The 12,737-nt window shown below is 44.0% G+C and overlaps 1 protein-coding gene and 1 long non-coding RNA gene across 4 annotated transcripts in view; one reads left to right on the forward strand and one right to left on the reverse strand.

The window, feature by feature from the left end:
- Nucleotides 1-816: 816 nt before the first annotated feature.
- Nucleotides 817-5,365, reverse strand: LOC134554825 (uncharacterized). Its single transcript, XR_010081319.1, has 2 exons — nt 4,618-5,365; nt 817-3,272 (listed from the first exon to the last, which is right to left on the reverse strand). It is a non-coding gene; the product is annotated as an uncharacterized LOC134554825 (long non-coding RNA).
- PIK3AP1 (phosphoinositide-3-kinase adaptor protein 1) overlaps nt 3,882-12,737 on the forward strand; it is a 38,992-nt gene continuing 30,136 nt past the window's right edge. Inside the window, exons 1-4 of one of the 3 annotated variants that reach the window (XM_063405782.1) lie at nt 3,882-3,915; nt 4,001-4,180; nt 4,217-4,351; nt 10,488-10,904. In XM_063405782.1, coding sequence (XP_063261852.1) covers nt 3,897-3,915; nt 4,001-4,180; nt 4,217-4,351; nt 10,488-10,904 — 751 coding nt within the window. In that variant the 5' untranslated portion in view covers nt 3,882-3,896. Of the gene's footprint in view, nt 3,916-4,000; nt 4,352-10,487; nt 10,905-12,737 lie in introns of all 3 variants that reach the window. The other 2 variants (XM_063405781.1, XM_063405783.1) reach the window with 2 other exon arrangements.

Here is a 12,737-nt window from a genome sequence, read left to right on the forward strand (position 1 = left end):
CTGCCCGCGCTGCGCCGCCTTGGGGCGTTCTTGTCGTGAGGGGATGGCGAAAAGTCCCTTCAGTGTTCGTGCCCGCGTCAAGGCAGCTGTGCGCAGTGCCGAACGGCGGCCTGGGGTGCAAAGGCAGGAGAGGGACTGGGAACCCGGAAGTGCCCACTCGACTCTGGAAGCGGGAAGACCTAGATTTAAGTCCGCTTAAGCCTCACCAGCTTCCTCCTTCTAGTCCGTTTTAAATCACTGAAAGGAGAATGCTGGGGAGCAGGAGTGAGGAGCTGGGGGAATGCTGTAGAGCAGGAGTGAGGTTGCTCTAGGGAAGAGAACAAGCTGAGAGCCGTGGGCAGGCTCGGTGCTGGCAGAGTCCGGCCCCGCACGGCGCGGCCCCGCACGGCTGGAAGGCGGCAGGCAGAGCTGCGTGCCGCTAACAGCATTCACCGGTAGCCTCGGGAAAGATGAGCTTGAAGCAGCTCAACCCGTATAGGAACGTAATGAATACTCGTACTGAATCCGTACAGGAACAGAGGGAGTTGGTAAAAGTAACACCGTGATCCTAAAGTAGCAGCCTATAAGAGAGAGACAGAAACAGAATTTGAGACAAGGCTATCTGGAGATAGGGTATGAAACAGGTACAGCTCAAATAAGTGCTGAAGTCCTGGCCCTGACCTTAAATGGACCTATGGAAAAGGGTGGATGTGGAAGCCCCAGATGAGGCCGAGCAGGACAAGCTTAGCGTGTTAGTGTACTCAGAACCCTGATGAGGATGAAATTTCATTCAGCTGTTGTATATTGCTGTGGCTTTAGTTACTTTTCCAGGGAAGTTTTTGGGGTTTTTTTGTAAAGGGAAGTTTGTAAAACTGAAGGTTTGATCTGTTGGATGTAGCTCTCTATTCCCGCCTTTGTGATGAGTGGTTCTTTTCTTCAATAGAGTGTACTATGGAGCTTGCTGAGGGCCAAGGAAGAAGAGTCCTGTGCTTAAAGTCTAGATTTAGGGCTGCCAGGGTCAAAAAAACAGTGGTAGGTAGGCAGCATTTTGCTTTTTACATTTCCTCTACCTAGCCTTCTGCCCTTAACTCTTTTCAAATATTGCTGTTGTGTGCTGTATGGATGTTCTGTGCCCCAGTGCCCAATGAACACACAATTGGATGGGCTCTGTTCTCATCAAAGCATGCCTGTTGCTGCTTTCTGGAAGGTTCCATGTTCGCACTCATGGGGAAGTAGAGGTCAGCTCTTGTGATATTCTGTACTGTAAGATTCTGTCATTTTGTACAGGTGCTGTAACCTGTATAGCAGAAAAGGGGTGCTCAGCTGAGGCTTGGTTAGATAGGTTTACTTATTTTTGAGATGTCCTGCCCCTTTTATGTATGGAATAACATGGGGCTGTTGCAGAAAGGAAACTGTTTTCAGGAACTAAAATTTCTTAGTTTTTTTGTAGTTTCCCTCTACAGTAACCTACAGCTGCAAGCTTCATCTGCAAAGCTCAGCAAATTTTTGTGGTTTTGCCTGCACTGGAAAGGAAAAGATGCAGCTTTTGCTGGTAAACTTTTGTTACTTTAAGCCCTGCCGTGTGAGGTAACTGCTGTGAGAAACTAGGGAAATCACTGACTGTTTGCTTCACTGGCTCACTTTGCTTCTCCTCTGGTTAATAAGTATCTCCCTCTCCTGCCTGGCCTTTGCCAGTCAGTTCTGTTCCCTGTGCTGTGTGTCAGCTTCTCTTCATAGGTGTGTTCCCCTGTGTTGTGCCTGCAGTTGTCCAGATGACCTGGCAGGGAAAGTTGTTTTGTCCTTGTATTCCCTAAGGCAGTAGTGGGAGATCCTGGGATCTAAAGAGCAAGCAAACTCAACTGATTTATGTTACTGCTTGTGAATTCCTTTGCTCCTCTCACCCACTCCCTCATAAGTCTTTTCAGTCCTCCCCTTGGCTGCAATATCTCTTTTGTTACGGCTGCAGGAAGAGCTATGCATGGGATGTTTTTAATATTACAGTGACTGAACTGCCCTCAGCACTCGAGGTGAGGCAGCCCCAGTGCAGAGCAGGACAATCCCCTCCCTTGGCCCGGCTGGCAATGCTGTGCCTGATACCCAGCTGGGCAATGCTGCCTCCTGTTTGACTTGCCATAGACCAGGACTCGCAGGTCTGTTTCTGCAGCACTGCTTTCCAGCCTCTCATTTCCCAGCTCATCTCAGAGGAGAACATTTCCATGAGAGGTCTTTGGCCTTTGCATTCTCTTCATGACCAAGAAGAAGTGAAAAGAGATAGCATGGGTATTCAAACACTTAATCCTTTACCTCTTACTGCTTGTAAGTACCTAGAAAAAAGCCTTTGGCTCCAGAAAGAGCAATCTAGTCCTTTTCTTTGTACAGGTCTAAGACAGACCCTTGAGAATAATGCTGCAAATGTAGCTATGTTTATATGCTGCAGTGAACTGAAGTGAGGAAAGACTTGTACAGTCAATTTGGGGCAAGGTAGGATGAAATGCTCCCCCTTTTCCTCTCTCTCTTTTTTTATTTCTTTTATTATTTCTTTAGGAGATTTATAAGAGTTTATTAGGTCTTCCTACTGTTTTAGAGAGTGAAGAGGCTTTTGCCTCAATTTGTCGTCTGAGTTTTTAGTTGGAGGTTGCTGAAACAACACACTAGCAGTTATTTTACTTAAGCTCTTTTGTGGAGGCACATTAATTTCACTTTAGAGATTTGGGAAGTTTAAATGCTAAAGAGGTTTCCTGTGGGCTTTGCATTGATTAAATAAAATGCAGAGTATCCTAAGTGACATGGAAAAGCTCTGTGGGTTCCTTGGAAGCTGACTCTGCTAACCTTCTCTGTGACACTGCAAGGCTTTAAAGAGAGAGACTTTAAAAGCTCACTTCATAAGAGCATGTTGAAATTCTCATTTAACATCAGAGAGCTGATATTGTTTTTAACTTTTTATACTGGAAGTTAGAAGATACACAGCTTAACAAGGGAAATCATGTGGAACAGTCATAAAGTCATCCATGTGGTTGTCCATCTGTTTTAATAGTTCTTAATATATACTTGCTGCTCCATAACAGTAAAAGAATTTGCTTAGAGATTCTGGTTTCCAACTGGTTAACTTTTGTCTTTCGCATCAGTCCCAAGTTGGATCTGTATTTGCACACTTCTCCAGTGCCTGTGTGCCCTTCATTCTAATGTGTATTTTTGGGATGATTCAGAGGGGAAAGTTATGGTTTCTTCTTTGCATACCTGGAGTTACTCATAAGGCTCTATCATCAGGAAGAGCTTTTTGTCCTAGTACTTCCCTGTTGGGAGAACAAACACCTTGATTTTGGAAGACAGGCAGTGGCACATAGTTTGTAAGCTTAAAGTAGGATATGAGTAAAGAAAGATTTGGAGGTAACAAGAAAGTTTGACCAACTTCTAAGATAAGAGTTGATTAGTGGAAAATAGTTGGTTCCTTTCTGCTTGTAACCACCTCTGTTCTAACATTAGCAATGACATTAAGCTGCTTAAGCTGCATACAGAATGTTCACCGACTGCTTGGGCATGACTGCCTCAGCTGGGAAACCAGATTGTGTGGGGTCTGCTTTTGCTGTGCTGAAGTGCATCAATGAAAACCACCAGTACAAGTGGGGTTTTTTTGAAATTTGCAAAGGAATAGACCGATTAATTTAGGCAGAATCTGTTGCTTTGTCTTCAGTGACAAAATTAGTAAGTTGTCCTACTCTCTGAACAATAAGAGTGTCCTTCTACTGCTTATTGTACTCACACATGGGCATAGTCTTACAAACACTGGTAAATCTCATTTGAATGACAGCATCTTCTAGATGAAAACAGAACATCAAGCCGCATCATTCTGTAGGGAACAACTTGGCTTCCCCCTAGGAGTTTTCCTTGCTCATAGAAGACAGGACAAAACCTAAGTTATGGATGAGTATAAACCAGGTATGTCGTGTTCTTTCCCACAACTATTGCTCCAGGGTTTCTCGAGACCACTGTGTCACTGTAACACAACTTTTCCTCGTTGTAGCGCTGTTTCCTCGGCCACCTACGGAATGTATGACTGGAGCCAGCTGGAAAAGGCAGATTCCCTCCTCGGGGAAGAGTCCGGCCGAGTACCGGGAAGGCGAGGCACGGCCGGGCAGCAGCAGCCCCGTGCCCGGCTCTGCAGGGGGCGCCGCGGGCGGGAGGCGGGGCCGGGAGGAGCCCGGTGCCGTGTCCTGTGCCGTGTCCTGTGCCGTGTCCTGTGCCGTGTCCTGTGCCGTGTCCTGTGCCGTGGGCGAGGGACCGGCCTCGGGGGATGCACCGCCCTGCTGCGCCGCCGATGTGAGGGAAGGGGAGCGGCCCCTTCCCCGCCAGCCCCGGACCATGGCGGCCCCCGGTAGGTGTTTCTCGGCCCCGCGGTGCTCCGGCGGGCCGGGGCTCTCCGCGGCTGCCCCCGCCGAGGCGGCGGCGAGCGGAGCGTGGCGGAGCCCTGCCCTGCCCGCTCCCCGGGGCGGTGCCGCTGCGCGGCTCTGCGCGCCCCTGGCGCTCCGCTGCTCGGAAAGGGGAAGGGGCTCCGCTCTCCGAGTTCAGGGAAACCCGGCGCCCTTCAGAGCACCGGTGGCTCCTCTGCTCGCAGCCGGGCTGCAGCGCTTTCCAGCTTACCTTACTTCACTTGTCTGGAGTTCAGGGCAGCTGTGGCAGAGCTTTCCTGCGTCTTAAGTGCACTTCGGCTTGGCAGATCAGCGAGCTCTGAGGGAGAATGTTCTGTAGACTAATTCCTCCTGTCCGCCTTTACCACTTGCATGTTTTTCTGTTATGTTTTATAGAGAAATCAGTTTTTCCTAAATACGGCTTTATCTTTCAGCACCATTTCCTTTTGGGGGTATGACTTGGTGCCCCTTGCCACAGTGGCACAGGATCACAAGCTGAACCAGTTTGCTATAATTGAAAATGTTTTAGCTAACGTTTGTAGAGGTAAAACTACCTAGAATAGAGCTGCAAACTCAAGGGAAGAGTGGTTTAGCCAGTATTGTGTAAGTCTTGCTAATGCCCAATTTGCAAGTTCCTCTCCTTGCAGGGAAGCATATGGGTTTTATCTAAAAAAGGAAAAAACGTGCCATTCTCAGGGTGTGAAGTAACATTTGCCTTTCATTGACGCATATCTCCTTGTGAGGTAAAAATAAGTAAACGGAGGCCTCTGGAGACTTGTGGGCAAAACTACTTTTCTCCTTATAAACAGAAGGTGATTTCACAGATACCCTTAAAAAGAGAACGACTTTAGGTTAACGTATCGTAATGCAAATCACTTGTTCCTCTCTGTGAAGTTTGGTTTGCAGAAATTTTATCTGCTTTGATTCTGCTATTTCCTCTTGCTTGTTTGCAGCATTTTATTTAAACTCAAGATTTTCTATTCCAGTCGAGGTAAGAAGTTTCACTAGCATGTTAATAATTATTGCATGTGATCGCTATTACTGTGCATTCCATGCATGCAGAGAATGTATTTATTTCATCATACATCACTTAAATACACACACTTCACATACTGAAATGTGGAAGGTGCTGAGGAGTTCTCTTAATGGTCCACTAGCAGTTTTTATCACCTCCTGGGCGAGTTCTCTCTTTTAAGAATTTGGTTATTAAGACACATTTCCTTTATACCATAGACAATTGTCTTCCATGAAGAGTGAATTCCCAACAGCCAAGGATTGTTATTTTGGACAGCAGTACTTCTGTATCCTCCATACACATGAATTACAAAACACACTGGAACAGGTTACATAATGCCTTTCTTATGTAGTCAGAATTGGAGATGCATTTTTTTCTAGCACATGAAAATAAATTGTTTTCCACTGCATATGATCCTCTGAGTTGAAGTGAAGGATTTAGTCTAATTTTTTTTTTACCTTGTCTGTGGACAATGAAAAGTCATTATCTACTTATGAGAGGTATGTGGAAGATGACACAGAAAAGTTGTGTGTTACTACAGGGCCTGAATGGGCATTCCTTATGGGGCCCACAAGTACACTGGAAAACTTTATGATCGGTAAATTGAAAAATGGTCAAACCTTTTGGCTTATGGAATGAAATAATAAATAATAACAGTTGATAATGTAAAATGTAGTCTTACCCAGAGCTGATATGCCAGCTTCCCACAGTATTGCTCAGTTATTTCAGTGGTAATCAGAACCTTATGTTATGGCCATAAACCACTATCACATGGTTGGGCGGAACCTGAAGATCATCACCTTACTGCTTGCAGACAGTTTGGAGGTGAGCCTGATTTGTTTGCTTCTCAGAGAGAGACTGTGAAGACATGACATGGTCTTGTGTACTTCGGTTCTCTTGCCATGAGGGTGTGTGATTTTTACTGAATTGTTTCATCCTCTTCCATTCTGTGTGCAGTTTGTAAGGTAGGGAAAGCTTTGTATCATGTCGTTTGTGCTGTTTAGTTTGTGGGGCCTACCCTTCAGTTATAGGTCTTAGGCATTTCTATGGTACTGGTTTGTAATCTCATCAGTCTGTTTTCCTTGCTGTATAGTGAAGTGTGCAGCTGGACACTGAAGAGGCATTTACAGCTGGAAAGCAGTCCAAAAGTTATGGTTTATCATTGCAAACTGCAACAGAACTGCACTTTCATGATCTTCTGTGAAATAAATGAACATGCCCTGCAGTATAGTTAATAGTGCTGACATTTTGTAAACAGAGGCAAAAGTATTTTTAATACTCTAACCTAGGTCTCCAGTAACAAGGTATTGTTAAAATTTAAACTAGATCACACTTGGGAGTGTGAAAGATAGACTTGCACCAGCCAACCAATTTTTCTTCATCCTGCTGTTATATATAGTGTTCATACATTTCTTCCTTTAACTGAAGACTTCTCCAAAACCAGCCTGTCAAAAGCGTTTTCAAACCATCCATCTAAGGGCAGGGTTTAAGAAAATAAAATGTTTGGTGTTAATCAAAGGATTTCCCTATATGTGTACAATAGGCAGAGTATGCATTATTTTTTGAGTGGTGCTTTGTGAGTTTTTCTGATGTTTGAAGAATTGTGAAAAGCTTCCCTGAAATGTTCTGTGTTCTTGTGACACTGTTCCCTGGACAGTAGTTAGCGCTGCAATGGCAGCTATTTGGTTAGACAAATAATAGCCTGATCCAGGAAGGAGAGTCCTGTGTCATTCTTTTAAAGGAGAATGTCGTAATTGAAATTATTTCTAGATTTTTGCGGTTTTTTTTAAACAGTCCCAATGCTGACTTAAGCTTATTTAGCTCTGCAAGACCCACTTCCAGTATTTTTGCTTATGAACATGGACTGTTACTTTGGCTCTACAAGTGGAGTCAGCAATTTTTTCTCAGTTCTTGTTTTAGAAGCACTGTTCCTCTGTTGTGTATGTGTAAAAGGCTGTAGGAGCTGAGGTAACAAGGCCTGAGGAGAGCTGGTACAGCTCTGTTAAGGGGAATGGTGCTCTCGTGGAGCAGTGCTAGCCAGGAAATCAATACCTTTCCTAAACACCAGAGGAAGTTCCTTCCTGCTGGATGCAAAGGTTGCACTGCTCTGGCAGGGAATTTGCAGTGAGTCTGCCAAGTTTGCATCCCTTATCTACATAGCAGAGAAGGGAGGGATTCTTGGATACTTTGCGCTCCTGCAGTGCAAGGCATGTTTGAAGTCTATGGCTCTTCCACTCTGTCTCCATGCACAGCTGCTTACTTTCATTGAAAGCCTGGAGAAGGGTCTGTTGGCTCACAAGTATCGTGTGGAAGCTCTGTGCTTCCTAAAAGTGAATGACAGGGTTAGTTGTTCCATTTTACAGAATGTTAAAGTGCCCAAGAGGCCACTACTGATTTTTCCAGAGACTGGAGGTGGGGCTGCTGCCAGAGAGCACCAGAGTAGGACTTTAAGAGCTTTGGGCACACTTCAGAGAGTCATTGTGTGGTCTCCCCATCTGTTGAGGTCTAACTCAGCTGGCCATGGTGCAATATGTGGGCTCTATTCTCAGCAGACAGTTGTGCTGTCCTTTCCCACTGTACTACATGTAAATCATCCCGGGGCAGTGGAAGCAGAAGTCTGTGGGATAGCTCTCTTTCTAGAATAAAACTTGAATTCTGCTTGGTTTTCATGGTTTTGCTCGTGTAATTCTGTTGTCTTTGCCAGGTGGTGTTCAGCTACCATCAGTGATATTTTGGCAATGGTGGGGTGCTCACTGGTGTGAAAGCCATCTCTTTTCACAGCAGATCTGCACTCTTAGCTTAAAAGTCCCAAGGTTTTGAGTCCCGAGGACCCTGCTTTATGAGTTTGCTGGATCCTCTCCTGTGGGAATGCTGTCTCATACAAGCCTCCATCTGTGGTTCAGGAGCTGTATTCACTCACAAACATGGAGCTGTCCTAGTGAACGTGTCAGCCCTGCGCTGTCCATGTTCTCCATAGCTAGGATATCATCCTTTCACTGTTAGAGACTTTCTTTCTACCTGCTAGAGACAGGTAGCTGACACCATGGGTCAAGCACTGAGCACATCTCCATTCTTCTCCATTGTATCCCTTCTGCCGAACTATAGGAGAAGGGAATACAAGTGACCTTGCCCTGGTAAGTAGCAGCTGTGTTAATTATCCAATACAGCCTTGCAACTGATGAGTCACAGCTATATCCAATAGAGAAGTGTGAGAAAAGGGAGTGGGTGAGCTGGTGAGAGAGGATCAGGAAGGAAGAGGAAGAGTGAATGAGGGAATCATGAAGAAGGATCCTGGGGAGAGAGAATCCCTGCTGTGAGGTCAGTCTGGGTCTGCAGTTAGAACCTGTTGTTGGAACCTGCAGTCACAGTCTAGCTGGGTAAAAGCCTTCAGTCAGAGCCTGCAAACTGATACCTGCAGTCAGAGTTAAGCAGGGAATAACCAGCAGTGAGAGGCTGCAAGGGAAACCTACAGCAGGAGCTTGCTGCAGCCAGAGTCAGTGAATAGTTGGAGTAAGGATGGCTGAGCTGTAAAGAGGAATAAACCAGGACCCTTTTCATGCTGTGATAAACAAGAACTCTGTGTCTTGGCTCATTTCTACCCTCTAACAAGAGGGCTGCTGCAATATTGAACTACAGGTTAAAGCTGCTAATTGTATAATTTAGGGCTGGGATCCTTCAGCCTAGACATTGTTTCAGCCTTAATTTCCTAATGAAATTTCTGGGGAAGGTGATAGAATAAAGTCTTTGAAGGCTGTGCAATTTTGGTTGAATTTTTCTAAGGTGGCTACAAAACTGTCATCCTCAGTTCTGGTAAACTCACTCTGCCCATTGTCTTTTTGGGTGCCAAGTTTTAAACACTGCTCTCTGCTTTAACTGGAAAAACTTGCCTTTGCTTGCTTCATGATGGAGATAGGTTGACAATGTTGACATTTCTAAAGAGTCAAACTGGAATTAGAAGACAATTTGTTAACAAGATCTTAAATGCTCAGCTCTGAAATTTACCATGGATCTGAATGATTTTGAGTAAACTTCTTCACAGGTAAATGGAAAAATTAAATTCAGACTTAAAAGTTTCCTTGAAATTGGTGGGAGTGCACTGCATCATGTCACACTGGTTCAATTTGCATCTGCTCTTAACAAGCTGTTAACATTTTTAAGTGACTTTGTGCTAGAGCACTGAAATGCATGAGTCTGTAGGTAGAAGCTGTCTCTAGAGAATTATGGAAGGAGTCAACTTTGGTGGGCATATTTTGGGCTTACTTGTGGCCACCACTACTGTATTAGTTCTTTCCCCCTGAAGAGAGTGTTTGTCATTCCAAAAATTGTTGGGAAAACTTTCTGTGACGGTGTTGAGGAAGGACTCTTAAGATGGCCTTGCGACAGGTCTGAAGCCTGACCGACAGCGTGGCTGTGGTGCGAGGTGCGAGTGCTGGGGCTGATGTTCCCTAGCTGCATGCATGCTTTGCAGGCAGTTTGCTTTCTGCTGCAATGAGAGCAAATACCTAACACCAAGGGGGCCATAGGGACTTCCTGTAAGCATTGTGTGACCTCATTTAAATGAAAGACTGTTATTTTAGGCGTGTTGTTTAGTGTCTGCTCCACTTGGGCATGTGATGATATGCAGTTGTGTTGCAGAGACTCTATAATTGCCTAAAATTATTTTAACTTTTCATGTGAGAGTGAACTCCCCTTTTCAAGCTAGTTTGTTTTGAAGGTCTGGTTTTTGTGGCTTTTTTTTCCCCTATCAGAATGCTTTACATCTGTAAATCTCTGTGTGTAGTTTATCTTGAAACTACATAGGAAATGCTTCTCTTTATAGGAAGAGCATTTTAATTTTTTTCATTTTTAAGAATGAAAAAACTACTTAAATTTAGTGGAGTAGATGCAAGTAGGAGTTAATTCACCCTTAGAGTTGCTTTGTGGCTGTGAACACCTCACTTTGGATAGAACTACTGTTCATTTGAAATGCTTTGTAGTTTCTGACAGGAATTAGAGACAGTGCTGTGGAGTTTTTTGTTGCGAAGCTGTGGGTCAGTTCACAGTTTGAATTTAATCCTTTTTCCTGTGATCATCTTGCACCTGTACAGGAGCCCCTGGAGAATATGATGTGCTGATTGTGTATGCAAGTGACGCCACCGAATGGTGTCAGTACCTCCAGAACCTCTTCCTCTTTACTTGGCATGTTCGAAAGCATCGGGTTCTGAGCTACCGGCTGGAGGACAACTCTGCCATCTCCCACCAGGAGCTGGACCTGTTCAGCAGGAGTCGGAGTATCATCCTTTTGCTTTCTGCTGAGCTAGTGCAGAGTTTTTATGTTCCTCACATCCTGCAGAGCCTTCAGGAAGCTTTATGGCCCCCGTGCAAAGTAGTCAAGCTCTTCTGCGGTGTTACGGACTGTGACGACTATGTGACCTTTTTCAAGGACTGGTCTCAGTGGCAAGAACTCACAAATGATGATGAGCCTGATGCTTACCTTGCAGCTGTCAAGAAGGCTATTTCGGAAGGTAAGACCAGAGCTAGGAGCTGTGCTTTCTGGTTGGAGGAGGGAGCTACATGGTACTGTTTATTCTTATTTTAACACTGGTAATGCGCTTTACTTAAAGAGCAAATGAGAGCAAATTGTCCAACCCTTGTAAACTAGAAAGTTATGCAAATAAATTTTCTGTGCCTGGTTGGTTGGTCCCTAATTCAGGAGAAATTACTAGCAACTCACAGAGAACTTCTGAATTTGAGGTTGTCTTGGGTGCCTGCTTTTGAAGCAAATTGAAAACTTTCTATATTTAAAATTCTGCCTGTAAATATTGTATTCTGCAGTTTATTGACTCCAATCAATGGAAAATAGTCATTTATTTAGTTTCAGGAAAAGAACTGTGTTTTTGGTCAGACTTGTTTCTGTCATATCAGAACCAATATAAAGTCTAATATATATTATCTAGCACTGGGCCTAAAATGAAAGATGTAACCATACTGGCAACAGATTACTTTGTTACGTATGATGAAAAGGCAGAGATTAATTAAAGAATTGCACTGATGGCCTTAAAAATAACCCAACCAGTCTGAAAGTGGTCACCTTGTAGCTAGCACAGAAGTATTAAGAGCTGGAGACTACACAAGCCCGATTCCAAACTTTCCTAAACTCTAGAAGAGAGTGTAGAATTTCTTTCTCATAGTTTCTGTTGAAATGAAGGTGCAGAGCTCTGGGCAGTCATGCAGGTCTGGGTATTTTTATGACATTGCTGTAGGTAGGGTTAGGGTATTCTTTGTCAGCCTCAGCAAGGCTGGAATCCTGCTGTTGCATCTTGGCTTAAGATTTATCTCTATCCCATGGCATGAATGAGGCAGTGTGTCTAGTGTTGTGTGCATAAATATGCCTTATGCCAGGATAACAACTGCAATAATTATGACAAATATATCACAGTAAAAATAAAGTTTGAAAGTCATGATCTTGCCTGAAACAGTTCCCCTGAAAAAGATTATTTGGGGATTATGCTGAAGATGTCATTCTCAGGTAATGAGGTCACAACACATACTTCTGAGTACATTTTAAATATCTTCGTAAGCTGAAAATCTGCATCTCCCTTTCACATATCTCTAAAACATCTTGTTTTCCCAATGCTAGAGCTAAACCAAATCTCCAACTCAAGTGGTCTGGCTCCTTTGCTTTCAGTCTGGAAGACAGAAAAGAGTGGCTGTAGTTTTAGAACACGGAATCAATATTTTATTGAATTTAAATATGCAGTTCAAGACTGGGGAGATTGATTAGTGTTAGTGGTGTTACTAAACACCCAAAGACTGTCAAAGTTATTTTAGACCAGACTAGGAGTAAGTTCTGGTATAGTTGAAGAGTATATGAGAATACAAAGGGATGTTGTTTCTGAAGTCTTTCCCCAGAGGCCGGTCTTGCTGCCAGGCTTGCTGCATTCTGAGCAGCAATTTAGTGGTCTGCCTGGCTCTTTAGTTGGCTGGCTGCCAGACATCTATTGCAAAACTTCTTAGGGTAAGGCTCTAGTCTGACTTCTCACAGTTGGATCTAAAGTTCTTCATCTGTGCAAGTTAGCATGTGCTGAAACAAACTGTGCTTTGGGTTTATGTAGGTAGTATTTTGAAAATGGAGTTTGTGCTTTAGGTTTTTGTTGCTGTTTCTGCTTAACAAAAAAAAAATCTTGCTTATTTTCTGTTTTCTCACTTCAATAAGCATATATTGATCTCAAACTGACACCAACATATCTAGAAAATATTTGACTGAGAGGAAAAAATGAGATTAAACTCATTTGCTGTGGGGTCTGCTGTAACATGTTCTGGATAGTTTGGTACACAAAGATTTAGAATTTCTGCAC

Source organism: Prinia subflava, chromosome 9 (assembly GCF_021018805.1).
Source record: "Prinia subflava isolate CZ2003 ecotype Zambia chromosome 9, Cam_Psub_1.2, whole genome shotgun sequence".
NCBI lineage: Eukaryota > Metazoa > Chordata > Aves > Passeriformes > Cisticolidae > Prinia > Prinia subflava.